We start from the raw sequence: 27,397 nt of genomic DNA, 5'->3' as shown, positions 1-27,397 counted from the left end.
AGGGCTCTGGGCGCGGGCTGCGCATGCGCGGCGGCGCCGGCCTCGCGGAGAACTTCCGGCTGTCGAGTTCCTGGCTCCCCCCACGGAGCCGGGCGCGGGCGCTCGGAGCAGTGGCCCCGGGGCCTCCTGCCCGGGTAGTTCGGCTGCCAGCCCAGCCCCGCCGGTTCCCCTGGGGGTCGAGTCTGCGGAGGCCGGTGGTCAGGGGCCCCGCCAGGCCCGGGCGGAGCCGGCTGCGTGTGCGGCCGACGGCCCCTGCGGGCGGGGGCGCGGGGGCCGCGACAGCCTGGGCAGCTTCAGCCGCGCAGCGACCCGCGGCCCCTGCGACAGTTAGTGAGTAAGACTCTTTGCACCGTGGACGGCCCTGGCCTGCGGGGGGGGGGGGGGGGGGGCACGTAAGTGGGTTTGTTTTTAAGAATTGGTGGTTACTAAAGGCTGAAAAGCTTCAAAACCCAGTTACCGTAGAAACGTCAGACCCCGAACCCCGAGTGTCACCGGTCACCTGGAGCCGCCCCCCCTCCCCCCGGGGCAGACGGCCATTCGCCGAGTCGTGGCCGGTTTCTGTGCCTGGCGGGTGCAGCAGGCACCTGAGGCTGCAACCCCTTCCACGGGGTATTCTGTCTCAAACCGAAAGATGCACACGAAAGCCGGATCCCCCCGAGGCTGAGCTACCCAAGCGCTTCCCGGACAGGCGGCTTCGTTTGCTGCCACCTTAACAGTGACAGGAGCCTGGTTGACCCAGCGCCCTGGTGCTCGCACACCCTTCGCTACCGTCCTAGGGTATCTGGGAGAAGAAGGCAAGTCTGGTTAACCCTCCCCCTCCCTTTTGGGGGATGAGACACATACCTGACAGCGTCATTGCTTGGCCACGGTCAGCGAGCGAGCTGGCATGGCACACAGGTCCCATGGCTTCCCAGCCAGTGCGCGTGTCTGGTACATGGGAGACAGGGCTGGGGGGCCTGGCACGCCCCCCCCCCCGCCCCCCCCCCACCTCCCCCCCGCCCCCGCTGCTCTCTGTCTCTGATTCTGACCCCTCTGGGGCCGCGTGGACGTGAGATCACACAGTGCTTATCTGTGGCCACTTCACTTACTGAGCCTCGTGTCCTCCAGGTCCCTCCACGTTGTAGCATCTGTCGGGATCTCCTTCCTTTTTAAGGCTGAGCAGCATCCTGCTCTGTGGGTGGACACGTTTGCTTACCACTCACCTGCAGACGGACACTCGGGTTGCCTCCGCCCTTAGCTGCTGTGAATAATGCTGCTGTGAGCAGGGGTGTGGCTTCATTCATAACCACCCCAAACTGAGAACAACCCACATTTCACAGCTGGTGAAGGGGGGAGCATGTAGGTCCATCCACACCGGCAGGTAACTGCACAGAGGAAACACTGGTGGATCTCAGGTGCGTCCTGTGAGTGAAGGAAACCAGGCTCGGGAGGTGCCCTGGGGACAAGCCCACCTGTGGGACAATATGGAAACGGCAGAAGGACAGGAGCAGCCTTAGTGAGCCTGCTGGTGTGGCCCAGTGGTTGAGCGTCGACCTATGAGCCAGGTCACGGTTCACAGGCCTGGGTTGCGGGCTCAGTCCCCAGTGGGGGACGTGCAGGAGGCAGCTGGTTAATGATTCTCTCTCATCATTGATGTTCCTATCTCTCTCCCTCTCCCTTCCTCTCTGAAGTCAATAAAAATAATTTTTAACAAACATATGAAACTTAGTGGTGGCCGGGGTTTGCGGTGGAGGAGGGCTTGGCCACGGAGGGACTGTTCGGGGACAGGCTGTGGCTGCGGTTGTGGTTGTGGTTGCCGAGAGACGTCCCTCGGTTCCTTTTGTGTCTGGCGGATCCTGCGCTTGTCAGGAGCGCTTAGGACCCACAGCGGTGAGTAAAGTGAGGAGAGAGGCAGCTGCGGCCCCACGCCGGCCCGCCCTGCCCGGGTCGCGGCGGCAGCCCTGCAGGGCCTGTGGTCCCACTCGTGTTTTGTGTTCTCGCTGTGTGAGTCATGTGGCGGTGGGTGGTGGTTTTGTGGGAACATTCACATCAGTGGCCCAACACTGTATTGTTGGGCAGTTTGACGCGTTCCTCTCGGCCTTGTGTTTCTGATTTTATTCATGTGGCTCTGCTTCGTCCATTGTCCCTTCCTGTCTCCGCTCGGGCCACAGACAGGAACTTACCTGGGCGTCTGCGACCAGGTGGCGGTCAAGGCGTTTTCAGGGAGGGCCGCTCGCTGGCCCGCAGCCTGTCACCGTCCTCACAGCGGAGAGCGGGCGCTGGTCTCTGCTCACCAGGGCCCCGAGCCCATCACGGCCCCATCACGGTCCCATCTAACCCCACTCCCTCCGCCTCCCCGCCCGTCGGGCCAGGGCTTCCACACATGACTCTTCAGGGACACACACAGTTAGTCCATAGCACTTTCACTTTTTCTTTTTTAATCTTCACCCGAGCGTATTTTTTCCTTTGCTTTTTAGAGAGAGTGGGAGGAAAGGAAGTGAGAGGGGGAGAAAGAGAGAGAAACATTGATGTGAGAGAGACACATCATTGACTGGTTGCTAGGGATCAAACCTGCAACCCAGGTACGTGCCCTTGACCGGGAATCAAACCTGCGACCCTTTGCTGCGCAGGCCGATGCGCTAGCCGCTGCGCCACACCGGCCGGGCAGTCCACAGCCCTTTCTAAGTCCGTTTGGGGTTTAATAATTTGCTCCCTTTAGAGGTTTGGGGCACTCACTGCTGAGCCAAGCGTGGGTGTGGATCCTGCGTGCTGCTTCCCTGGCACCCGAGGGACCCCGCGGGCTCCCTCCGCAGGCTCAGGCCTGTGCCTCTTCCCAGGCCCACCATGTCCGGGTCTCAGGCCCCAGAGCCGGCCCTCAGCGTGCAGGGAGACTCCACCACCAGCACAGGGGACGAGGACGAGGACGCTGCCCACGGGACCCAGCACTCCCATCGCATGCTCAGCTTCAGCGACGCACTGCTGTCCATAATCGCCACCGTCATGGTCTGTGGGGGTTGCACCCAGCTCAGAGCCTGCCCCCACACAGAGCCACTCCCACGGGACCCAGCCTCACCCTCCTGGGCAGCCTTTGGGTGGAGCCCGGCCCATCTCAGCAGCATCCTGGGCTCCCAGCTCCTCAGACAGCTGCGGGGGGAGGGGGGGCAGCTCAGCAGGGGCCCAAATCCCCAATACCAGCAGCACCCGGCCAGGGAGAGAGACAAGAGAGACATCCCTCGGTTCCTTTTGTGTCTGTTGGTAGATCCTGCCTGTGACCCACACGGAGATCTCTCCTGAGCAGGTACTTGGGCACTGTCTGCAGCCTCTGGTGTGCGGGAGGGTCCACTCCAGTACCTGGCTGGGTGGGGGACGCGGGGGGCCTGGGACAGGTTGGGGGTGGACGCGGGGAGCCTGGAACAGGTTGGGGGTGGATGCGGGGAGCCTGGGACAGGCAGGGGGGGACGTGGGGAGCCTGGGACAGGCTGGGGGTGGACGCGGGGAGCCTAGGACAGGCTAGGAGGGAGGGCGTCGGGTCACTTCAGTGGGTGCTTGGAGCGAGGGCCTGGTGGCTGATGGCCTGAGAGACAGGTTAACGTCACAGAGTGAGTGGAAAGGGTGTTCTTCCTAAGGCAGAGGCCCCCTGAGCCGCCGGCAGGGTCCCCCTGAGCCGCCGGCAGAGGGCCCCTGAGCAGCCGGCAGAGGGCCCCTGAGCAACCGGCAGAGGCCCCATGGCAGCCAGCGTGGAGCATTTCTGCCCTGTGGGGAAAACAGTTAGGAGTGGACCTGGCTTCAGAAGACCCTGGGAGGTCCTGGGGTGCCTCCTGTGCAGTCGGTGGCACCCTCTCAGCCTGGGGGTGAGGACGCCCCGCACGGCTGTGGTCTGGTCCCAGCAGTGCATGTGGCCTGGATGCCCCCAGGGACGTGGGTGCTTGGTTTGGCTTTCTCCTCGGAAAGGTGGTGACTGAGAGAGTTCACTAGGAAGGCGGTGGGTCTGCCCTGGGCAGCAGCAGCCACACCCCCAGGACAGCCCCCCAGGGGGCGCCCGCAATGCTCAGGGTAAGTGCAGCCGCCTGACCCCTGACCAGACGGACGTCCTCTGTCCCCACAGTTTGACAGAAGTATCCAGAAACTTCTAGCAACCAGGATTGCCGTCTACCTGATGACGTTCCTCATCGTGACCGTGGCCTGGGCAGCACACACGAGGTGCCGGCTGGGGCGGCTGCAGCTTTGCCACCTGGGTGGGGTCACTGGCAGCTGCGTGCACTTAGCACCCACTAGGTCCCGTTCTGGGGGTTGGCGAGCTGCCCCTCACTTCCTGGGCTAAGCCCCAAGGGCATCGGGCAGTGGGCTCCCCTTCGCCCGTTCTCATCCAGGCCTCTGCTTTGTCCCTGCACATGGCCGTGCCGGGCCTGGGGCAGTGAGGGGAGAGCTCCCAGGTCCGGGCGGGGCATCGCTGCCTCCTTCTAGAGCTGCCTGGGACGCACAGGGCAGGGCACAGAGGGATGGAGGGACGCCCTCGGCTGTGGCCAGCGCCCTGGGGCTGAGCTGCTCTCCAAGACAAGCTTCCTTAGGATCCGAGGGAAAAGGGCCTCAGCGCTGCGGGGACCCAGAGCCCAGCGGGCGCCGGGCAGGGAGTTGCGGGGGGGCACCTGGGAGGCGGATGCTCTGGCCGAGGGGTGCTGGGCGGGGCTTTAGGCTCGGCACTTGCACTAAGTGTCTCAGTGCTTTCAGCAAAGTGACAGCTTCCTCCAGAGCCCCCCGCTCCCCTGTTCACAGAGAGGAGGCGGGATGGCCGCAGCCCCTCTGGCCATCCTGCTGACGCTGGGCAGGCTCCCGGCCGCGCTGGTTCACCCGAGGCCACACCCTGTGCCGGAGTCTGGGCTCTGGGCCAGTGCAGACCCTGGCCTCAGGCCCCAGGGGCCTGCCCTCACCTGGGACCTGCCCTGAATGCCGGCCCTGGAGGCCACGCTTGGCCCCTGGTGGACACAGACCACCAGGTGGAGGACTCAGCCACTGAGCCAGGTCAGGAGCAGGCGCATCCTGGGGTCGGAGCCCCGAGGAGACCCAGGGGCAGGAAGGCGGGCGGGCTCGGTGTGTCTCCAGCTGCTGGGCCGACTTGGGAGCTGCGTGCGTGCCTTTGGCTTCCTCGCCTGCAGGACGTGGAGCCTGGGAGCAGCTGTTCCGAGGGCGCTGTGTGGCCCATCCTGAGAGGGAGTCCTTGTCTGTTTTCCTTTATCTAATTTTTTAACGATTTTTTAAATTGATTTTGCAAGAGAGAGAGAGAGAGAGAGAGAGAGAAATAGCTATGTGAGAGCAAAACACGGGTGGGCTGCCTCCTGCACAGCCCTGTGGGGAAACAAGCCTGCATCCCGGGAGGGGCTCTGACAGGCAACCTTCAGTGTACAGGACGGCGCCCACCCCTGAGCCGCACAGGCCAGGGCAGGGCTTCCTTACTTCAATGGCCTTTGGACCCGAGGCCTAAAGAGCAAGTCTGCTGTGGGCCTCACACCTCGGGACAGGCCACCACGGCCTCCCTCGGGCCCCCATGGCCAGCCTGCCCCAGGCGTGAGGACAGGGACCCCCAGCGCTGCCAAGCGTGTCCATTGGTTTCCACAAACTGCTTCTGCTCAAGCAGCCGCTGCGAGTGAGAAGAAGGAACGGACACGCGTGGAGGCTGACGCAGTCTCGGGGCACCTCCTCGCTCCCCTGCGTGTTGTCCGTCTCCGCACACGGCGCTGTTTTAAATGTGGTTAAAGCAGCGTGTGGTGATGGTGCAGCTGGGCCCGTGTTGTTGATGGCGCGTCTCCGGCCTTTCTCACCGGCTTAGGTTGTTCCAGGTTGTTGGGAAGATAGACGACACCCTGGCCTTGCTCAACCTGGTGAGTTTCCTCCCACTGAGGGGGGGTGACTGCCTGTGGCTCCTCCCTCCCAGGGGCGAGCGAGCGAGGCTCTCGGCTCCTCTGCATCACAGCCAGTTCCTCGCGGCCGCCCGGCCCGCTGAGAAGATAGGGGTGGGCAGCACGGGGCGGGGGGCCCACACCTTCCTCCCTCCTGACTCCCCGCCTCTGCCCAGGCCTGCATGATGACGATCACCTTCCTGCCCTACACGGTGAGTACTGGCCGCTTCCAGGCCTCACTGAGCTCCCCCCTCGGGGTCCAGCCTGCCCTCGCCTGGTGAGAGGACTCGGGACCCAAGATGCTCCCTCCTCAGGACCTCAGCCCAGCGGGGGGTGCGGCAGGCGTGCTGCCTGGGAGGGGGCACCTGGGTGTGCAGGCGGGTGGAGGAGGGGACGCCCCAGGGGCCCTAGCAGCCTGCGTGGCAGAGACGTGCCTGGGCCTCCAAGGCCGATGGGGAGAGCCCCCTCCCCGCTTACTGGTTCTCCCGGCCCCAGACCACGCCCAGCATGTGGCTCCCCCCCGCCCCCCTTGCCATCTCCCTCTGCACCTGACAGAGAACAGTGCTGAGTGCAGGGCTGCGCATCAGGGAGGGGCCTGTCTCAGCTCTAAGGGCCAAGCCTCTGGTGGGCTTGCTGTCCTCCTGGGGACGCCCAAGGTCCCGGCCACCCCGCCCAGACCAAGAGGCTCATGGCCTGGACTCTGGACCTGCTTTTGTGTTTTGGCTGCAGTTTTCCTTGATGATGGCCTTCCCGGAGGTGCCGCTGGGCATCTTCCTGTTCTGTGTGTGCGTCATCGCCATCGGGGCCGTGCAGGTAGGCCCCCCCTCCCCGCAGCCTCCCACGTGCAGCCTCTCGGAGCAGGGTGCGGGGTGGGTGGGCACAGTGAGCGCCCTGGAGCACCTGCCTGCCCTGGGACACCTGCCGTGGCTGAAGCCGAGTATCCAGAGGCGGGCCCGGGCCCCGTGCCCAGTGGAGAGAGTGAAGAGACCCACATGCACAGAGCAGGGGTGCCTGTCCCCTCCACGCCCCCAGGACGTCCACGGGGGTCCCGATGGCGGAGCCCGCCCTCCGAGGCCCGTCCTCTGCCGGTCCTGCAGCCCCGCCCTCCCGCAGGCGCTGATCGTGGTGTACGCCTTCCGCTTGCCCCACCTCCTGAACCCCCAGATCGGGCGCTCCGCCCACCGGGGCCTCTACCGGCGCCACATCCTGCACATCGTCCTCCGGGGCCCAGCGCTGTGCTTCCTGGCCGCAGGCTTCTCCCTGTTCTTCTACCCGGTGGTGAGTGGGGGGTGGGGTGGGGGGGGAGGCGTTGGGGAGGGTGACACCTGGTGGGGAGGGGAGGGCTCGGCCGCAGGAGGAGGGCACGGAAGTGGGCACAGCGGGAGGCTCGTGTCCCCAGGGCCCACCTGTGCAGGTGTCAGGTCCTCCTGGCTTGTCCTCCCCGTGATGGTCCAGGTGCCAGTGGGCCGTGCCCTTGGCTGTCCTCCCTCCATGGACACTGGGCCGCGGCGAGCAGGGTGCCCAGAGCCCTCCGGGACCCGCTTTCCTGGGCGAGCACTCGGAGGTGGGGCTGCGGGGTCTGGGGTGGGCTGTGTGATGTGGGGGGAGCTCCCGTTCGCACAGCGGCTGCACCTTCGTGTGTTCCTGCCTCAGCGCACCAGGTTCGCGCGCCCTCTCCTCGCCAGCACGGTGCCTGGTGGTGTGAGAAGAGCTGCCCTGTGGGTACGAGGGCATGAGGGGAGCTCGCTGTAGCCTCGGTCCTGTGGGGTGCTGAGCAGCCTCGGGGCGTGGGGGCCCCGACTCCCCGTTGAGTGGAGCTGGGGTCCTGTATTGGACGTGGTTGGTGGGCGTCTGCTCCCTCCCTGGAACGTTCTCTGAGGCGCCGCAGTCCACCTCGACGAGGTGGGAGTCACCTGTGCCCCCGGGGGTGCCCTGCCCTTCAGAGCAGATCTAACGTGTCTGTGTCTCGCAGTCGTACCTGCTGATGGCAACGGTCATCTTCCTCCCCTACGCCAGCAAGGCGGCCAGCTGGTGCAGAGGCCGGCTCATGGGTGCGTCCGGGTGCTGCGCCAGGGCCCAGCCCTTGCCTGGCGCCCCTGGGGGTCCCCTCCTGCCTGCATGCTCCCGGCCCCTCGGGGAAGAGGGAGGCCATGTCCTGTGGGTCCACAGCATGTGAGCTCCTCCTCCTGCCACACCACAGGCCCCCGGGAGCCCCCAGCCCCCAGCGTGGAGTTCTTCACCTATGACCTGCAGGAGCCACTCAGCAAAGAGCGGGTGGAGGCCTTCAGCGACGGGGTCTACGCCATCGTGGCCACGCTCCTCATCCTGGACATCTGGTGAGGGTCCTGCTCAGGCCGCCCGGGCGTACTGGGCGGGGCTCCCTGTCCCTCCTCAGCCCTGGGCGGGGATCCAGCGTGGGGTCTCCGCCAGCAGCCCCGCCTGACTGCCTCAGGGTCCTGCTTTTACTTCCAAGGTTTACCTGCTGCCTGCCAGTCTCTCTCTGGTTTTCCTGTTAATCCTCACGCAAGGATGTGTTTTTCCATTGGTGTTTAGAGAGAGTGGAAGCGGGGGAGGGGGAGAGACACATCGATGGGTTGCCTTGTGCACACACCCGGAAGGGGCGGGGATCGAACCTGCAACCCTTTGGTGTGGGGGGCAACGCTCTGACCACTGAGCACACTGTCCAGGGCCTCCTCCGTTTTACAGCCTGTGTTCCTTGTTGAGTTTCAGTAGATCCTATTTCATGGACGTGCTAGGAACCCTGATTCCGTGTTCTGTGTCTGACAGTCTGAGGTCTAATTCTCTCTTGGTAACTCTTTTTACTGTCATTTGTAAGTTTTTAAAATTGGGAGTAAGTGTCCACTGGGACCGATCTCTGAGGCCTAGACCTGAGCTTCTGAAATGACCTGTGGCTAGCTCGGCCTCCGTGAGCGGTGTGTGGACTGGCTGGGGTTGGGGCAGGGAGGTTACTGCTTCCACTCTGTCCTCCGGGCCTCATGGGGTCCCCTGGGCTCTGTGTCCTGCTTCCTCCTTCAACCCTGGAGCCCAGCCCCCCTCCCGCTGACATGTGCAGCACCCCTGTGGGGCGCGTCTCAGGCCCCTCACGTGGGGGTCCGAGAGCTGCCACAGGCTCTCTGCGCCGCCGAGGGCAGCGGCCCCCACGGCCTCGGGGAATTCAAGTTGCTTCCTACCATCCCGTCTGCGGTCTGTGCCCCAAGTGGACAGGCGACTGCAGGAAGGTAGACAGACAGCCCAGAGGCCTCGGCCCCGGGGTCCAGGCAGGGCTGCCCGATAGCACAGGATGCAGGATGCACTCAGCTTGCACCCAGATGAAGGCCGCATGGCCGCTTGCTGTACTGAGTGTGTGTAAATAGGGGTAAGATGGACGGCAGCCTGGGGCGGGCGCTGACCCACACCTGCGCGAGGCTGCTCAGGTACCGTCTGTTCCCCTCCCAGCGAGGACAACGTCCCGGACGCCAAGGTCGTGGAGGAGAGGTTCCAGGGCAGCCTGGTGGCCGCGCTGAGCGTGTACGGGCCGCAGTTCCTGGCCTACTTCGGCTCCTTCGCCACGGTGGGCCTGCTCTGGTTCGCCCACCACTCCCTCTTCCTGCACGTGCGCAAGGCCACGCAGTCCATGGGGCTGCTCAACACGCTCTCGCTGGCCTTCGTGGGCGGCCTGCCCCTGGCCTACCAGCAGACCTCGGCCTTCGCCCGGCAGCCGCGCGACGAGCTCGAGAGCGTGCGCGTCAGCTGCGCCATCATCTTCTTCGCCAGCATCTTCCAGTTCGCCATGTGGACTGCGGCCCTGCTGCGCGAGGCGGAGACACTGCGGCCCTCGGCGCGGTTCGGGGGCCAGGAGCACGCCTTCATGTGCGCCAAGCTGGCGCTGTACCCCTGCGCCAGCCTGCTGGCCTTCACCCTCACCTGCGTGCTGAGCAGGTTCAGCACGGCCATCTTCCACAGCATGCAGATCGCCGTGCCCTTCGCCTTCCTGCTGCTGCGGCTCCTCGTGCGCCTGGCGCTGGCCCTCCTGCGGGCCCTGCGGGGCCTGGCCGCGCCCGCCCAGGACACCGTGGACCCGAGGGCCCCACTGCTCCCTGCCCCCTGCTAGCACCGCCCCTGCCAGGACTCGGCTTTGTGGGGATGCGCGCCCATCTGTGTCCTGAGCCCACTCAGGCTCGGGCGGCTGCGTGGGGCTGGCAGGTGGGTGTGCTGTGGTCCTGGATCCTTAGTGCCAGGCAGGCCCTCCTGGGACCCCATGGCCTGGCTCACCCTCCCAACATGCAGACCACCCTCCCCACAGTGGTGCTGATGCAGAGACAAGCGAGACGCAGCAGGCCGTGCCCAGACTGTATTGCTGACCTACGTCAGCGCTGCAGGTCGCATGTGGCACAGGAGGCACTGGTGCAGAGCCACAGACACATCTGGGCACAGAAGCACGTAGACAACAGGACAGCCACCACCCACGGTTTAGAGTCACAGCGGAGCCGCAGGGAGAGACTGATGCACAGGACAGGGCAGGGGACGCGGCACACGGCACGAAGGCTGCTCAGTGCATGTCGGTGCAGCTTTGGCAGAAGCTGGGGGGGCACATCTGAGGTTGAGGCCAAACTTCGGCAAATAGCAGCAAAGGGACCGGCGCAGGGCCGGATGGGGGAAGGGCATGGTCTGTGGTCCCCTTCTCGGGCCTCGGGGCTTCCCAGGCAGGGTGTTGGGTCAGGTTCCTCCGGGTGACCCATGGCCCAGCAGCCACGCCCCCTGCTGGGCCTCCACGTGAGGAGCAGGGGCTGCAGGGCCCCGTTCATAGTTGGCAAACGACACAAAAGTGCGAGCGGTCCTTGGTGATTAAAGCTGGTTCCCCCGTTTCCCATGTCTCCACTTTCTCTGGGCCTGGGACACAGGTCCGCTCAGCTCTGGTCCCATCAGGCACTGCTGCCCACCTTTCCCACTGCCTCCAGGCCCTGCACGCCATCCTCAGGAAGGTGGCCGAGCCCGTCGGCCTCCAGGCGTTCCTGTGCAGTCCCGTCGCCACTCCTGGCCACAGCCAGGCTCGGGTGACAAGGTCAGGCCTGGGGCTGGTGGCGGGCGGGTACCCCGTCTCTGCTGGGCACACCGGGACCCTCGGAGCCGGCGACTCCAGGAGCATCTGGACCACCCAGGGGACAGGAGCCCTTGCCCACCCGTCACTGGTTGGGCGGCAGGGGTGTGGGGAGGAGCCCCGAGGTCAGGGCTGCAGACGTCCACCCACGGCCTGCTCAGGGCCTCCTCTACTTGAGTCCCCCCTCGGGGGTAGGCACCTCATCCGCTCGGGCATCCTTGGGGGTCCCAGCCTTCTTGGGCTTCTGCTTGGCCTTCCTGAGCATGTGGACCTGTCCCGGGGCAGGGGGGGTCAGAGGGCGGGACACTGCAGGCCACCAGAAGCCCTGGTGCCATCTCAGCCCGTTTCACACAAGGACAAGGAGCGGGGGGCCACGTGGCTGTGGCCTGTGGGGCAGGGGCTCAAGCCCCACCATGGCCCAGCGGATACGCCTCCTTCAGAGGCCTGGGGGCTCTCGAGGGCCCATCTCGCCCTACCTGGGCCCCATGCCCTCCCGCCGCGCCTGCCAGCCCACCGGGTGCACCCCCAACTCACCTTCGGGCCCACAGCTGAGATGATCATGTGGCCGGGAGCCTGGACCCAGGGCTCCCCGTCCACCTGCACGGGTGTGGCCTTGAGGAGGGTGACCCGGAAGTAGGCCCCTTGGGCGATGCGGATGCCGGAGCGCAGCCCGCCCTGGACCTGGCCCTGGGGGGACGGGCAGGCGGCTCAGCGCTCGGCCGTGGCAGCACCTGGGCCCGCCCCCGGCCCCCATACTCACCATGTGCATGACGCCGGTCACCCCCACCACCTCCAACAGCCCGTCGTCCATCCGAGGCTTCTCAAACCTCGAGTCGCTGTCGGAACCCCACAGGTCAGCCCCTGAGCCCCAGCTGTGCAGAGAGGGAGGGGTGCACGGGTGAGGGTGCCGGCTGCACGGGCCCCGCGCCCTCCCAGCCGAGCTAAAACCAGCAGGAGTCAAGGCCACTGGGCAGAGTGCCTCCCCCCGCCCCCCCAGGACCCCCGCCCCGGGCACCTGGGGATGTTGATGAAGATGAGGCCCTCGATGCTGGGCAGCTCCACCTCCTGCTGCTCCACCTGCAGCCGGATCTCCTTGTGCAGGCTGCGCGCGTGGCTCATCTTCTGCAGTCCCACGCGCACGTACACACCTTTGTTGTGGAACCTGCGGAGGACACACCTGCTGTCCTCGGGGGCCCTTGGCCGCCTCACTCAGCCCCCAGCCAGCACCTCTCCGATTCCTGCTGGGAGACCCCACCACGTGCCCTGCTCTGCCCAGAGCTACCCCAACTCCTCAACCGGCACCTGCTGGTGAACTTGCTGGGCTCCTCCTCCCGCGCCTGGTGGAAGTCCAGGCTGAGCTCGGCGTCGATGCCGATCCCACAGTAGTTGCTCATCTGCACGATCTGGGGGCAGACAACCCTCCGTGGCCTGGGCAGCCCTCCCGGTGCCCCGGCTCCAGCCCGATGGCACTGCGAGTGGGAGCTGCCCCTCCGTGACGGCCCTGCTTGGTAGCCGCCAGCACCCGGAGAGGCACGGCACGTGGTGCTGGTGCGAGTAAGCGGGCTCCCAGCCACCAGGGCCACTGCCAGCAACCACTGCTCCGAGCCTCAACGCCCCTTCCCTAAAGGGGACGGTCTGGCACCTGCGCCAGGGAGGGTCACCCCGCACGCCGCACCTTGGGGGGCTCCAGGTCTGCCACACCGTTCTCGGCACCGCTGGCCTCGTGTGCGTCCAGGAGGATGGTCCAGCGGTCCACCAGCACGGCGTCGGCCTCGTCCACCGACACCAGCACCGAGAGCGGGTCCTCTCCGCTGTAGCCTGGCCCCCAGCGGAGGACCCGGCCCAGGTCATTCCCTGGGACAGGGCGAGAGGCAGCCTGACTCTCCAAAGCGCCCCCCCACCCCCCCCAGGGCCTCCAGGAAGGAATCCCAAGGCCCCGCCCCCACACCGTGGCTGCCCCACCTGTGCCCAGGGGCAGGATGGCCACAGCAGGTTCTGGGCAGGCCAGCTGGTGCCGCATCTCCTCCAGGGCCGCCAGCACCCAGCCCACAGTGCCGTCCCCTCCACACACCAGCACCCGGAAGCGGGGCATCTGGGCGAACACGTGGAGCCTGGAGGGACGGAGGCGGGGACCGTCTGCCACAGGCAGGAGGAGGGGCCCGGCGGCCGATGGGGCTGCAGCTCACCCCCACCCGAGACACCGAACCCCAACTGTCCCACCGGCCCGTCGACAGCTGTGAGAGCCCCCGCAGGGCCTGTGCCGGCCCCCACCAGACTCACCCAGGCAGAGGCCCCCCGTTGGTCAGCTCGAAGACCTGGTGAGGGTTCAGCAGCTTCCGGAAACTGCAGAGCAGGTCCCGGCCCTTGAGGCCTCCACTCTTGGGGTTCACAAACACGAGGAGGGGGCAGCAGTCTGGGGGCAGCTTCGTGTGCTGAGAGATGGGGGCCGAGTTACGGCAGGTGTCTCCCCACCTCGCTGCCTGGGCAGTGGCTGCTCCCACCCCTCAGCCCACCTGGCCTGAGCCCACCTGGAGCAGCCCCCTCCCCAATAAAGGGCCCAGGGGGCCACACAGCATCCCTGCTCGCCACTGACCTCTGGGCCACCGGAGGCAGAGGGGCACTGCAGCGGCAGCCTGGAGCTCTAGCTCTCAGGCTGAGGCCCAGCCGCTGACACGACCCGAGACCTCGCCCACCATCTCGTCCAGGCAGCACAGTCCAGCTGCACCTGCCCCTCTAGAGCCTCCTGGTGCAGCCTGGGAGGCCACAGCTCCCAGGACCCCGCCCACCACACAGCAGCCAGGAGCCCAGTTCCCGGGAGACCACACACCTCCCTCCCCGCAAGGTCAGGACGAAGCCCTCCTCCCCAATCTCCACAACACAGTGCCCGTCCCTGGGCGAGGCAAGTCGGGGGGCTGGGGTCCCCACAGTGAGGTGGCTGCTGGCTGGGACATACAGGTTGGGCGCTAACTCGGTAACCAAGAACACACTTGGGGTGACGTGTGACCCACGGCAGAGCTGCCTGCAGCACCATTCTCCGCTCACCGGACAGGAGGCTCCCGGGAGGGCAGTGCGAGTCGGCATCGGCCAGCTCTGCCCAGGGCTGGTGGGCATCCTGTCCTGAGCCAGCTCGGGGGGAGGGGCAGTGGGCACCTGCAGGCATCGCCCACTCGGTCACGCTCAGGTCACAGCTGTCACTGCTTCCCCTGAACCCTCAGGGGCAGGGCAGCTGCAGACACCTGGGGACCCCTCACCCTGCCCTCGTCCCAGGATGGCTGCCAGCACCCTCCTCCAGGCACCTCTCCTCCAGGGACCCCTCCTCCAGCCACCCCCCTCCTCCAGGGACCCCTCCTCCAGGCACCCCCCTCCAGGCACCCTCCTCTGGCAGTGCTGGGTCTGCAGGACGGTGTCTGGTTAGAGAGTGCCACCTGCTGGCTGAGGCAGCCAAAGGCACGGGCAGGGGGGCCAGGCCCAGGGACCCCAGGGAGGGCAAGGGCCTGTGGGAAGTCCTCTTGGTCCATGGAGGCCTCTCACAGGTGTGAATCAGGCGTATGTGGCAGATGCCCAAGCGTCAGATAAACCAGTAGTGGAAGCCACATCCCCCAGGCCCAGCTCCACTCACCAGCACGTCCGGGAGCACCAGGGCGGTCAGCAGCCGGCCGTGCACAGCTGTGTCCCTGACCAGCATGTACAGCCGCTCGGCCTCGGCGAAGCAGGACACATCCAGCACCACGGCGCCTGTGGCAGGTGGGCTGTGAGCTCAGGCCAGGTTCAGGTCAGCCCACCCAAGGGCGTCCAGAGGGTGCAGCCCACCACCCCCGGGGGAGCCTCACGGAGGGCCAGGATGTTGTGGGTGGAGGTGAGGGAGGCCCTCGGGGCGCAGGACGGAACACCCCCACCCCCCAGCCCCCCAAGCCCCTGGGATCCTCGGGGGACGAGCCCACTTCGTTTCTGGGAGATGTGAAGTTTTCCGTGACCAGGATGTGACTCCAGGGGCAGGATGGCAGCGTTCTGGCCTCCATGGTTTAGCAAAGCATGACTCCCGAGGGCCAGGGAACAAACCACCTGACCCTCCCCCGCGGCTCACACGGCCGAGGGGTGGGGCTCACACGGCCGAGGGGCGGGGCTCACACGGCCGAGGGGCGGGGCTCACACGGCCGGGGGGCGGGGCTCACACGGCCGGGGGGCGGGGCTCACACGGCCGAGGGGCGGGGCTCACACGGCCGAGGGGCGGGGCTTTCCCTTTCACCGCAGGGAGCGACCTCCGGCCTCTGACCAGGGTGGGGCGCTCACCTTGGGCGGAGTACACGTGGCTCAGGGTCACCAGCCCGGCTGCAAAGACAGGCGGGTCAGGGAGGTGGAGGCCACGCAGAGCAGGGCCCAGGCTGTCCACGCAGCCCAGCCACTGTGTTCAGGGAAACGTCACACCACGTGCCAGGGCCCGCCCCCCAGGAAGGGCCACCCCCACCTCCAGGCACAGCCCCTCCCCACCACCCCACCCCCAGAGCCTAGGGCAGAGCCCCAGCGTCAGGAGGCTCAGAGCCCCAGTGCGGAGAGACCACGGGTGGGGAACCAGCTGGGTAAGGCTGTGGCAGCGACGGGGGGAGTGAGGGGGGGCCTGGCCTCATCCAGCAGCCCCCATAGTCTGTCTCAGGGCCCCCCTCCGGTCCCCAGTGGCTGTAGCCCCAGGCCAGCCCAGGCGGTCACACCTTTGGTGGCCACAGCCTCGTCCAGCAGGCTTCCATACTCCTGGGGGGACAGGCCGGGAGGCAGGCCACCAACGAACAGGGAGACTCGGGGAGCCACAGCCTTGCTCTCCGCCACGTAGAAGCGAGTTTGACTCATTTGCCGCAGGGACGTCTGGGGGCGGGGCGGGGGGAGGGGGGGAGGAGGGCAGCGTGAGCACAGCGCAGGGAGCACCCACTCCAGGCCCTGCCACCTCCACCCAGAAACGGGGCCTGGGAAGGAGAGGAGAGGAGAGGACGGAAGACACAGGCCTCCTCCCTCCAGGCCTCTCGGGGAGCTCAGGGGCCTGTGGCCCGAAACCCCATCTCCTGTTAGGTAGCAGATGGACATGCCAGGCCTGGGAGGGAGGCCGGGAGGGTCAGCTGCCCCCTGGGCAGCCCTGGGGTCCCTCTATGAGGTAGCGACCATGGCCAAAGGCCAGTGGCTCCGAGGGGCCAGCGTTCGCACCACTGACCTGCCGGATGTCTCGAAGCCGGCTGAGCAAGGACTCTTCATCCGCCAGCACCGACCGCTGCACTGCAGGGAGGGAGCACCGCTGTCAGCGCGGGCACCGTGCCCTGGGCAGACAGCTGCCCGACCCCGGGGCCCGGGGCCCGCCCCTCACCTTGCCTGCTGCCCATGAACACCTCCTCCAGCTGGAAGCTCTCAGGACCCTCGGCCTGTGGGGCAGAGTCGGGGTGTCAGGCCTGGACCAGCCCCCACCTCCCAGGACACCCAGGTGGGGCACCCACACGGGGCGGGGTCAGGGCAGCCCAGGGCACATACCTGGCGGCCAAGCAGCGGGAGGACCTCCAGCACCACGGTCCGCGCAGTGCTCTCTGGGGTCACGCGAATGGACACGTAGGCCACGCCCACCCTGCAGGGGACACACTCAGGAGCTGGGGCCACACAGCCCAGCCCCCCAACCCCTCCCGACCCCCCACTCCCTCCCGACTCCTGCAAGCAGACGCTATGCGGAGCCTGGGCCTCACTTGAGCCAGGCAGGGTAGATCTTCAGGACATCCTGGGTTCGAGGGAGGGTGCGGATGATCCAGGCCTCAGGGCTGACCTCGCGGGACCTGGGGCCCCTGCCGCCCTCCTCCTCCTCCGAAGTCCTGCCACCCCCAGCCTTCCCTCCGGCCCTGGGGTCGCCGGCCTGCAGCGGCCAGGGGAGCGCCTGCAGCTCGAAGCCCCGAGGGTCCTCTGTGATGTAGTAGGCCCGCAGGGCAGCCTCCTGGGGGGTAGACCACGGGCAGGCTGGATGGCCCTGCCACCCCGAGGGCCCCCCTTTTTTGTTGTTGTTGCTAACGCTCCCCCAAGGGTATTTCCCCATTGATTTTAGAGAGAGTGGAAGGGAGAGGGCGAGACAGAGAAACGTGGATGTGAAAGAGACACGTGGACTGGCTGCCTCCCGCAAACACCCGAGTGGGGCTGGGGATCGAGCCTGCAACCCGGGTACATGCCCTTGACGGGAATCGAACCCGGACCCTGCGATCCAAGGGCTGACACCCCAACCACTGAGCCCCGGCGGCCAGGGCGGGGCCCTCCTTACCAGCACCTCCTCGCTCCTGGCCAGGCGGGGCACGCTGACCACTCGGAAGCGATTCCGATGCACCGCATCGCTGCCGTCGAAGATCTTCAGGGTCTGCTTGTCTGGGCCAGAGCGAAGCAGGTGTGAACCGGGACAGGACTGGGTCGGGGATTGGGTCGGGGGCAGGGGCGGGGCGGGGCGGGGGGCTGGGCGGCGGCCAAGGGCACGTACTGGACTCTGGCGCCGGCACCTCCCTGCCCGCGCCCGCGGGGCCGCCTCCGTCCTCGCCGTCGTCGCCGTCGTCTGCGGAAGCACACACGGGCCTCACTCGGGGTCCAGCCCCGCGGGCGCCCCGCCGCCCGCACCCGGCTCACCTGGCTCGGGGCAGGCGCGCTCGGAGATGCGGAAGCAGTGCGTCTTGCTGAAGTTGCGGGACAGCAGGCGCACGCACGCGGGCGGCAGCATCAGGGTCCGCAGGCGCCCGAACGTGCACTCGGGGGCGAGCGCCAGGGAGCAGACCGTGTGCGCCTGCGGGGGCACGGCCTTGAGCCAGGGGGGTCCGGGGCCAGGCGGCCCTCAGCGACCCGCAGGGCCCACCAGGAAGCCCGCCCCCCCCACACGGAGCCCCGCCTCCATCAAGGGAGCCCCGCCCAACCGCAGGGAACCCTCCTCTACGTACAACGGGGACCACCACCCCAAAAGAGCAGGGTCTCCAATTGAAAGACGGGACCCCCGGCCCGCCCACCTAGACGCTGCACTTCTCCGCGGGTCCCTCCCGCCCTCCATCCCTCCCTCCCTCCGCGGGTCCCTCCCGCCTTCCATCCCTCCCTCCCTCCCGCCCTCCGCGGGTCCCTCCCGCCCACCTGGACGCCGCACCACTCGCAGCGCAGGCCGGCCAGCACCTCGGAGGAGCCGCACGCCTTCCGACACACCTCGCAGCGCGCACCCGAGGGCAGGTTCCCCTCCCGCCAGTGGTGGTGATGCGTGTCCTGCGGGGGCGGGGGGTCAGCAGGCTCCTGCGGCCCCGCCGCCACCCCACCCCACCGCCACCCCCGGCCCCGCCCCGCACTCACGTGGTCCCGGTGCCCGTCCTGGTGGCACTGGCGGCAGTCGCTGCAGGCGAAGGGCACACAGTCGGGGTGAACGTGCAGCTCACACACTGAGGGGCGGGCAGGGTTAGGGGCCTCTCGCCGGCCTCTCCGCGGGGCCTGGGTGCCGCCCTCGCCCCGCTACGGTCAAGCTTCCTGGGCCTGAGGGGCGGGGCGGGGACACCCCCACCTCTCCAAGCCGGGCCCCCCTCAACCTGCAGCCTCAGCGCCGAGCCTGCCGGCTGCCTGGGCAGCTCCAAAATCCAGAACATTCCACCAGGTCCCTCGAGCCACTCCTCTCCCCTCCACCCGCCGCCAGGCCGTGCTGGGCCGACCCGGGCAGCAGGGACCAGGACCCGGGGCCAGCGGTACCTTCGCAGCGGAGCGCGGGCGCCTCCAGGCTCCGGCGGCACACGGCGCAGAACTTGCGCTTGTAGAGCCCGCGGGGTCCAAAGCAGTGGGCCACGGGGACCTGGGGGGCGCACAGCCTCAGCCCCCTCAGCTGGGGGCCCACTGGCCACCGCAGCCCGCCCCCCAGCCCTCTACACCCCAGAGAGCCCCGCACCACCCACCCACTGCCTGGCCACCACAGCCACCCCCCCCAGCCCTCTACACCCCAAAGACCCCTGCACCACCCACCCACTGCCTGGCCCTTGCACACCATTCCCAAGGTGCTGTGAGGGGTTCTGCGGGGATGCCTCGCAGGACCCCCCCACTCTCTGTGCAGGGCCCCCCACTGCGACCTCAGGAAGCCCCTTCTCCCCGGGCCACCCCGCTGGTCCTTCCCTGCCCAGCCGCTGCCAGGAGCCCTGGCACGGACCACTTCCCTAGGTCTGTTCCCTTGCCCGGCTGGGACATGGAGGACACAGGTGAGCACAGTGGGCAGTGAGGCCTGGCTGCTGCTGGGAGGGGCCCCACCCCAGCCCCTAGGCTGGTCCCCGCAATCCCACCCAGCACCACCCAGGCCCCTCCCACCCCTCTGCCCTGCCGGCCTGATGGCAGCCCAATCCATACGCACTCGGACCAGGCTGGGCGCCAGGCTGGTGCACGGGGTCTTCACCTGCCTCAGGCACTTCTCATGGGACATGAAGTTGCAGACTGTGGGAACAAAGCCAGGAGTCAGACCCCGTGCTGCCCAGGAGTCCAGAGACCCCGGCTTGGCCTGCAGACGGGGAGCCTCGGCCAGAGGCACCCCAAGGGCCATGACGGACTGGACCCGTGTTCTGCCAGGGCAGGGTACCCGTCACAGTGGGTGCACTCGGCCCTGGCAGATGGGCCAATTCCTGCCTGGGTGAGTCAGTGCAGTCCCTGCCCCATCCTCTGTGGGGGTGTGGTTCCCGCCAGCTCCCCTGCCCCGTACCCTCCCACTCCCCATGGTCACGGGGGGGGGGGGGGGGGGGGGAGCCGCAGCAACAGCCCCCCCCCCCCCACTCCAGAAGCACAGAGGGACACCTTGATCCTCTGCTCTCCCCACCCCTCATCCTGAGAGCTCAGATTGGGGGACGGGGCTTGGTGACTCTGAGCAGCCTGGATGACATTTCTGGTACCCCAAGAGTGGGCCTCCTCCCACACGCAGGCTCAGCTCTCCTCCAGTCTCTGCAAGGGCAGGCAGGCCGATGGGACCCCTACAGGCAGGACCCGCCAGACCGGCTCCCAAAGGGACACGCTTCCCTCACTCACGCAGTGGCATACACCCAGCTACCCCTCCCACACCCGTGTGCCTGCCGAGACCCGCAGCCAGTCTGAGACCAGAACCACACTGAGGCCAGTTGGACAGCTGGCCTGCTGAGGGGTGGACGGCCCGGAGGCCCTAAAAGCAGTGAGCTCTCAGACTGTGCTGTGCTCCCAAGGCCCACCCATCCTAGAGAGGCCCAGCGAGACTACAGTCCAGCGTGGATGGACCCCAAGATGAATAGGAGCGGGGACCTCAACAAGAGTGCTGGAGCGGCCGCTGGTGGCACACATAGCGGGCAGGGCCTGTGAGGATGGGGACCTTGGGGGGGAGAGGCACTGGGGTCGGATGGGATGGACAAGGCTGCAGGGCCTGGGAAGGGGCAGGTGGCAGAGGGACAACTCTCCAACACAGCCTTGAGGAAAACTGCCCACAGGGCCATGGACAGCCCCATCCCACCCATTCCCTGGAGGGAGGCAGACAAGCTCCTGACAGGAGCAGCCCCAAGGCCTTGCTTCACAGAAAATTCCAGAAGCAGCCTGGGCTCAGGTGGGAGACGTGGAGGCACAGGGCTGAGCAGTGAGCTCCCCACCAGCTTCCCCTCCGGCACCTGGACCAGCTGCCACAGACAGTGGTGTGGGCAGGCGGCGCCCCGCTTCCTCCTCTGGCTCACAAGATAGTGGCCATCACCCCGCCCACAAGTCCCTGTGCTGCTGGCGGGGGGCAGGGGGCTTCCTCCCGCATCCTCGAATCCTCGTCAGGCCTCTACTTGCCAGATCACCAGCCCCTTCTCCACACAGCTGCCCAGTGAGAGCCTCACATCACTGCCCCCCCTCCCCCGGCCACCGCCCTGCCCAGCCTCTCCCGATGAGCTGCTGCGCCCTCAGACCTGGAGCCCTGCTTTCAGCTCTCACTTTTTGGGGGGGCCCTACCTTCACCTCTCACCTATTGGAGGCCCTGAGTCCAGCCTCAGGCTGGAGCCGAGTGGCCTGCACAAACACATCTGACCTTAGGAGGGCCTCCTGGAACGCCCAGAAGGGAGGCAGGACAGTGCAATGTTTCTGATATGACAGAGAAGCCAGGGGCAACCACCCCCGGGCCAGCTTGCCAGGCCACCGGGGGCAGCCCCCGGGAAGGGGGGGTCAGGACGACCATGCCACGTCCCTGGCAGAAGGCATCCTGTGCGAGGGCCCAAGGCTCTACAGACCCCTGCCTAGTGCCCTCTGTCCCCATCACCCCGCCACCTCCCCCGTGGCCTGAGGAAGGGGGAAGGACGGGGAGACAGCAGGCCCTGGAAGCACCCCTGCTGCTGCCCAGGAGCCAGAGGAGGGAGGGCCCTTTCGCCCAGACGCTTGGCAGCCGGATGGGGCCCGTCGGGACATGCCGCAGGTGGGACAGCAGCCTGGGGAGGGCTGTCCTGGAGCCAAACCTGAGCAGCAGACAGGCAGCGCCTGGGCCGGAGGGACCAGCACAGAGCACAGGAGCCAGTGCCCCGGCGGCCCTGCGGGAGGAGGGGGCTGTGCAGGGTGCGCTGGCCTCCCCCCCCATCACTGCACCGGCCCTCGCTCCCCCTGCCCAGGCGGGGCCCCCACTCTCTTCCCCCACCGGATCCTGACCCAGGTGAGGACGTCAGGGAGTCCCGTCGGAGGGGCGCAGGCACGGACGCCCCCAAAGCCCAGCAGAGCCCGTCTTCACCACCTCCGTGGGGAGGTTCTGGCCCGCACATTCCTGCCCCGCGGAAGCCACCGCTGGGCGAGCCGAGGCCAGAGGTGCGGCGCCGGCCGCCCGGGGCTGCGGGTGCGGGTGCGGGTGCGGCGGCGGGGACGAGGCGCTCACCGTCGCACAGGAAGCCGGCCAGCCCCCAGATGAAGTCGGAGCAGAGGTGGCAGAAGGTGGGCTTGGTGAGCATCACCTTCCGGAAAGTGTGGCCCAGCGCCGCGGGGCCCGGGGACCTGGCGCTCGCCCGCTCGGGCCCCGACCCTGGCCCGGCCCCCGGCTCCGGCTCCGGCTGCGCGCGGCCTCCCCTGCCCAGATCGGGGCTGGAGGCCGGGCTGCCCGGGCGCGGCGAGCCGCCGCCAAGCCAGGCGCGGGCCCCGGACTCGGCCGCCGCCGCCATCCCCGACCCGGGCGGCCCAGGCCCCGGCGGCGGGCGAGCGCCAGAGCCGCGCTGCGGGCCGGAGAGACCGTGGTCCCAGCGGTGCCCCCGCGGTCGGGTCCGCCGGGCTTCCGACTGCGCCCGCCGCCACTGCGCAGGCGCGCACTCTCAGGCTCCAGCCGGCCGGGCGGCTGGGCGGGGCAGGATGCGAGGCCGAGAGGGGTGCGGCTGGGGGCGGGGCCGGGATACGGGGCGGGGCCCGCGAGAGCTTAGCTGGGGGCGGGGCTGACGCGGAAGTGAGGCTGTCAGGGCGGGGCCGAGGGGCCTGGGGCGGGGCCTAGGGGAGCAGGGCCTACCAGGGCGGGCCTGAGGGGAGGGGCCTGGTGAGGGGCGTGGCCTTGGTGGAGGCGGGGTCCGGGCGGGAGGCGTGGCTCCGGGCGGGAGGCGGGGCCGGGCGGGAGGCGGGGGCAGGGGGGCGGGCCTACAGAGCTGGGGTCCCAGTCAGGGTCCCAGTCAGGGTCCCAGTCAGGGTGGGGCTGCCTGGTGACTGGACGAAGCCTGTCTCGCACTCGGCTCCCGACATCGCCGGCACCTGCGGTCCAGGAGCGCGTCTGCGCAGAGCGACTCCTCCCACGAGGTCCCCGGATCCCGCCTGTGACTCCCGGTTGCGCAGGGCGACCCAGCGAGCGCGCAGCACATCCCGAGGCCTCCACGGTGGGCCGGACCCGGGGCCAGGCCGCGTCCACGGTGGAGGAAGAGGGCGATGGAAGCGGCCCTGGAATGGGCGGGCCTGGTGGTCTTCGGACGCATGGACCTGCAGCCCGCCAGGCTGCTGCTGCCTCGCCTGTTTGCGGATGGCCTTACGGGGGCCCCTCCCATCGGTTCTCCCGTGGGCAGGCCGAGGGGCCGGCCTCCCTCCTTCCCTCCCGGCAGTGAGTCCCACCCGCAGCCCTGCCGCTGGGCACCGGCTCTGCGGAGGGGCGGCCCACCGAGCCCGCAGCCTGGGCTTGAGTCCTGACCCCCGGCATGGAGCTGTGACCTCCTGGTTCATAGGTGACGCTCAACCACGGAGACACACTATTGGGGCAATGATACCTTTTTAATCTACATTTTGTCTTGTCTCTTTTTGCAATGATTTTGCAATGTCATTTTCCAGGGAGCAAAGAGAAAGCTCATGGAGTCCCTCCAGCACAGGTGGCCGGGAGGCAAATGGAGGCGGCTGTTTCACAGACGCTCTGGCTGGACTGCCCGGCACGGGTCGCACCACCTCCGCTGTCAATACCGCTGTCGGATTTGGAGAGAACTTGGTCGAGCTTCTTCCATCCGCCAGCTGGAGTTTTGGGTGCCCGTCCGGGGCGGTGACATCTAAGATGCCCCTTCTGATCCGTGGCCTGGTCCCACCGCTGGCGGTTGCAGTTTATCTGGCCGACTCAGCCTTTCCTGTCCAGTCGGCAGCCTGTTCTTCCTCTTCCCTCACCCGCTGTGATTCGCCCTCTCCGTGAGTGTCGTGGTGCTCCTGACGCTATTTGTGTGCCGGATGTCTGGCATTAACCTCACTATGCAGAGAAGGGACTGCAAGTGACACCGAGGACACACTCAGCTCACCCCGGCCCATGTTCCCACAACTCGACTTCCCCTCAGTCAGGTCCCGAAGGCACCCCGCCTCTCCAGTGCCACCCCAACAAGAGCGGAAGCGTGACAGAGGGAACATGAGAGAGTGTGGGGACCTCCGGGGTCACAGTATCTTAGTTTAGCAATTTTTACAAAGCGATGGGGCCCTGGGAGTCCCCGCCACTGTGCGGACCCACTGTCCCCAAGGTGCCCAGGGCCATGCCGTCTCACGGCCCTGACTCGGGGGCTGGGCTAGGACAGCACATGCCTCTGTGTGTGGCAGGTGTGGGTAGGACCAAATCCCCCAGAGGCCCACTGCCCGCCTCGTCCAGCTCCTGTGTGCCCACACCGGTGGCCCCTCCTGCACCGCCGGAGCAGCAGCACAGCGTCTGTGTTCCAAAACGTCCCCAAGCCCGGGCTGCTGGCGTGGCTCAGGGGTTGAGTGTCGACCTGTGAACCAGGAGGTCACGGTTCGATTCCCGGTCGGGGCACAGGCCCAGGTTGCGTGCAGGCTCGATCGCCAGTGTGGGGTGTGCAGGAGGCAGCAGATCCATGATTCTCTCTCATCATTGATGTTTCTAGCACTCTCTCCTTCTCCATTCCTCTCTGCTCTCTGTAGTCTATATACATACATATATATATGTATGTATATGTGTGTATATATATATACATATACAGAGAGAGAGAGAATAAAATTTGTCCCCAGGACTTGTTCCCGTCGGATGCGGTAAGGTGACACAGAGAGAGGCAGCTGCCTTTGAAGGAGAAGGGGGTAACCATGCCATGCAGGGCCACACAGGGAAGCACCAGTGTGGGCCCACAGGCGGACTCAGGAGCCCAGAGAGCGTGGCCCAGAGTCCCGACTGGGGCTTTCACAGGAGGGAGAGGGTGAGTTTCATGTGGCATCGTGGGGAGGGAGGGCAGGCCCTCGCTGTCCAGGACCCGGCTTGGTGTCTGAGGTGCGATGATGAACTGGTGGGCGCGGGCTCTGGATGGATTGATTTGCAGTCAAAGGTGTTCACGGGGGAGTCTTGGCCGGCCCCAGGGACTGGTGGGCCATGGGCTTGGGGCAGTCTCTCCAGCACCAAGGCCCCAAGAGTCAAGGATACAGAAAACAAGCAGATACAGTAGAGTCGGCAGACAGACGGTGCGGGAGGAGGGAACATTTCTGCCTGTCTGGAGATGCAAGCCAGACTGTGTTTCAGAGAAAGGACAATAGGTGTTTTGTTGAAGAGAAGAAAGAAGGGGAAAACCTGATGCTACTGTGGACGGGGCCATCCCCGGGAGATGGCTGCCCAGACCTCGGGCCCTGCCTGGCTCCCTTCTCTTCTTTCAGCCGGAGAGAGAAATGACCTTCATTTCCCAGGAGAAGGGGGAATAATGCACGCCCCCCCCCCCCCCGCCCTCCCTCCGCCTGTGGCCCTGCCTCCTGTTTCCAGGGCCTGGGGGCATGAGCATCTCCCTTTATGACAATCATTTCCGTGCGGCTGCCTCGCTTTATTGATGAAGACAAACCCTGGGTACACATTTCAGAACCATCTGCAAATCTCTCTTTAAAATTTTTTTAAAAAACTATGTCTTTATTGATTTCAGAGAGGAAGGGAGAGAGAGAGAGAGAGAGAGAGAGAGAGAAACATCCATCATGAGAGAGAATCATCGATCGGATGCCTCCTGCACCCCCCACACTGGGGGTCCAGCCCGCAACCCAGGCATGTGCCCTGACCGGGAATTGAACCGTGACCTCCTGGTTCAGAGGTTGATGCTCAACCCTGAGCCACGCGGCCGGGCCAAACCTCTTCTCTGAGGTCTGCCCCGCCCCCGCCACAAGGATGACATTTGGAGCCCACTCGGATAATCTGAGATCATCCCCCGTGCGAGAGCCTCAACTTAATCACAGCCACAAAGTCCCTTCACCCGGAGCCACGCTCACAGGCCGGCGGGCCACGCTCCGGTCACTCCCCTCACAGCCTCCACGTCACTGTCACGCGTTTTAATTCCCTGGGTAGATCGCAAGCCTCACACCACACCTTCGCTCCGGTCGGCCAGGCCGCTCCTCGCGAGGCTTCCCCTTCGCCCTCCCTCCTGCCCCCGGCCTGGTAGCCGTCTCTTCCGGAAGGGCACGTCTCCTCCACGACTCCTCATGGCGGATGTTCTCAGAGTCTGTTTCTCTGAAATGTCTATTGGACCTTCTTCTTCTTCTCCTCTTCCTCCTCCTCCTCCTCCTCCTCCTCCTCCTTCTTCTTCTTCTTCTTTTTACAGAATTTCTGTGAGTTTATTTGAGCCATAGACCTTCATTTTTTAAAAAAAAATCCTCACCCCAGGATATTTTTCCATTGATTTTTAGAGAGAATGGAAGAGAGTGGGAGAGACAGAGAGAAATATCGATGTGAGAGAAACACATCGATTGGGTACCTCCTGCACCAGGGCCTGGGCCGGGGAGGAGCCTGCAACCGAGGTACATGCCCTTGACTGGAATCGAACCCGGGGCCCTTCAGTCCGCAGGCCGACACTCTGTCCACTGAGCCAGACCGGCCAGGGTGAGCTTCATTTTTTAAGCATATTTTTTTTTGCTGGATTTAGAATTCCAGGTTTGCAGTCACTTACTCTCAGGATGTGGAGGTTCTCCCTTCGAGGCCGGGGTGTCAGCACCCAGGGCTGTGCCCAATGCAGGTGGTAGGCCTTCTGTCCGGCTGCACCAGCAGCCCTGTCTGTCTGTCCGTCTCCCGCTTTATCACCATGACCTCACAGCACTTCTTGGTTCTGCAGTTGACATATCCATTGCTTTTAGGAAATCATCAGCTCCTCTCTCTTAAAATACGGTCGTCACCAGCCTGCGGGGCTGCAGGGTGGGGCCACGCTGCCTGGAAGGGGCGGACTGGCTGCCGGGTGGTGTGAGGCTGTACGACCCCCTCAGGGATGTGCAGCGTGAAGTGCGAACATCCCATGGGACTCCCTCCCTCACCCGCAGGTCGGGTCACCCCACTGCTCCTAGAAATGTCACCTGAGCCCAGCCCGCATGGCTCAGCGGTTGAGCGTCCACCTAGGAGCCAGGAGTTCACAGTGCCATTCCCGGTCAGGGCACAGGCCCGGATTGCGGGCTCCGTCCCCAGTGTGGGGCGTGCAGGAGGCAGCCGATCAGTGAGTCCTTCTCATCGTGGATGTTTCTCTCTCCCCCTCTCCCTTCCTCTCTGAAATCAATAAAAATATATATTTTAAAAATTTAAAAAAAAGAAAGAAATGTCACTTGGCTTCTTAGAGGCAGTTTTTCCTGGAGGGTGCCCGTGCTTTGCAACAGCCCCACTTCCAGAAAATGCCCCCCAAACCCGGGTCTGCTCCTCCCACACATCCAACCCGGCGGCTGGTCCTGGGGACCCAGGGTGGCCCCTCTCCCTCCGCCCCCCAGCAGGCCGCCGCCCGCGCCCCACCCGCCCCTCCCGGCCTCCGGAGCGGCTTCCGACGCAGCCACGGAGCTGGGCTCGCCCGCGTGCTGCTGACCAGAGACCCGGCTGCCAAGGGTCCCCACGCGTGGCCGGGGACGGGACTGTCATCCGGGGGCGGGGCAGAGGGTGCGCGGAGGAACGTTCCAGGGGAAACAGCCATCCAACCTCGCGGCGCTGGAGCCCAGAGAGACCCCGCCCACGACCCCGCCCACCGCTCGCAACCCCGCCCCGAAGCCCCGCCCCAGCCCCGACGGCCGGGCCCGAGGG

General features: G+C 66.4%; 2 protein-coding genes across 6 annotated transcripts; one reads left to right on the top strand and one right to left on the bottom strand.

Moving 5' to 3' along the window:
• The first annotated feature begins 62 nt into the window (after positions 1–62).
• Positions 63–10,738, top strand: TMEM175 (transmembrane protein 175). 4 transcript variants are annotated; one of them, XM_070400756.1, is made up of 11 exons: positions 63–330; positions 2,817–2,982; positions 3,239–3,277; positions 4,085–4,179; positions 5,804–5,855; positions 6,050–6,085; positions 6,603–6,686; positions 7,038–7,151; positions 7,846–7,924; positions 8,074–8,209; positions 9,330–10,738. In XM_070400756.1, exons 2-11 carry the CDS (start codon positions 2,824–2,826, stop codon positions 9,982–9,984), a joined length of 1,449 nt encoding a protein of 482 aa, XP_070256857.1. In that variant the 5' UTR covers positions 63–330; positions 2,817–2,823; the 3' UTR covers positions 9,985–10,738. The 4 variants fall into 4 exon arrangements, with proteins under 4 accessions (XP_070256857.1, XP_070256850.1, XP_070256854.1 ...); XM_070400749.1 differs by having other exon boundaries at positions 6,987–7,151; XM_070400753.1 differs by having other exon boundaries at positions 63–334; positions 6,987–7,151.
• On the bottom strand, positions 10,211–22,141 carry DGKQ (diacylglycerol kinase theta). 2 transcript variants are annotated; one of them, XM_070400737.1, is made up of 24 exons: positions 21,821–22,141; positions 19,331–19,410; positions 18,685–18,784; positions 18,298–18,383; positions 18,088–18,213; positions 17,599–17,752; positions 17,456–17,527; positions 17,246–17,346; positions 16,686–16,927; positions 16,480–16,570; positions 16,319–16,373; positions 16,169–16,230; positions 15,678–15,828; positions 15,262–15,300; positions 14,591–14,706; positions 14,014–14,121; positions 13,252–13,403; positions 12,934–13,082; positions 12,647–12,825; positions 12,274–12,374; positions 11,987–12,133; positions 11,732–11,843; positions 11,506–11,658; positions 10,211–11,242 (listed from the first exon to the last, which is right to left on the bottom strand). In XM_070400737.1, the coding sequence occupies exons 1-24, from the start codon at positions 22,098–22,100 to the stop codon at positions 11,141–11,143; spliced, it is 2,958 nt and encodes a 985-aa protein (XP_070256838.1). In that variant the 5' UTR covers positions 22,101–22,141; the 3' UTR covers positions 10,211–11,140. The 2 variants fall into 2 exon arrangements, with proteins under 2 accessions (XP_070256838.1, XP_070256842.1); XM_070400741.1 differs by lacking the exon at positions 14,014–14,121 and having other exon boundaries at positions 21,821–22,139.
• Between the last annotated feature and the right edge of the window lie 5,256 nt (positions 22,142–27,397).

The sequence above is a fragment of the Myotis yumanensis genome, unplaced genomic scaffold (assembly GCF_028538775.1).
Source record: "Myotis yumanensis isolate MYYU_CA2020_CCGP unplaced genomic scaffold, mMyoYum1.0.hap1 SCAF_1, whole genome shotgun sequence".
Lineage (NCBI taxonomy): Eukaryota > Metazoa > Chordata > Mammalia > Chiroptera > Vespertilionidae > Myotis > Myotis yumanensis.
This window is presented reverse-complemented; position numbering and strand designations above follow the sequence as displayed.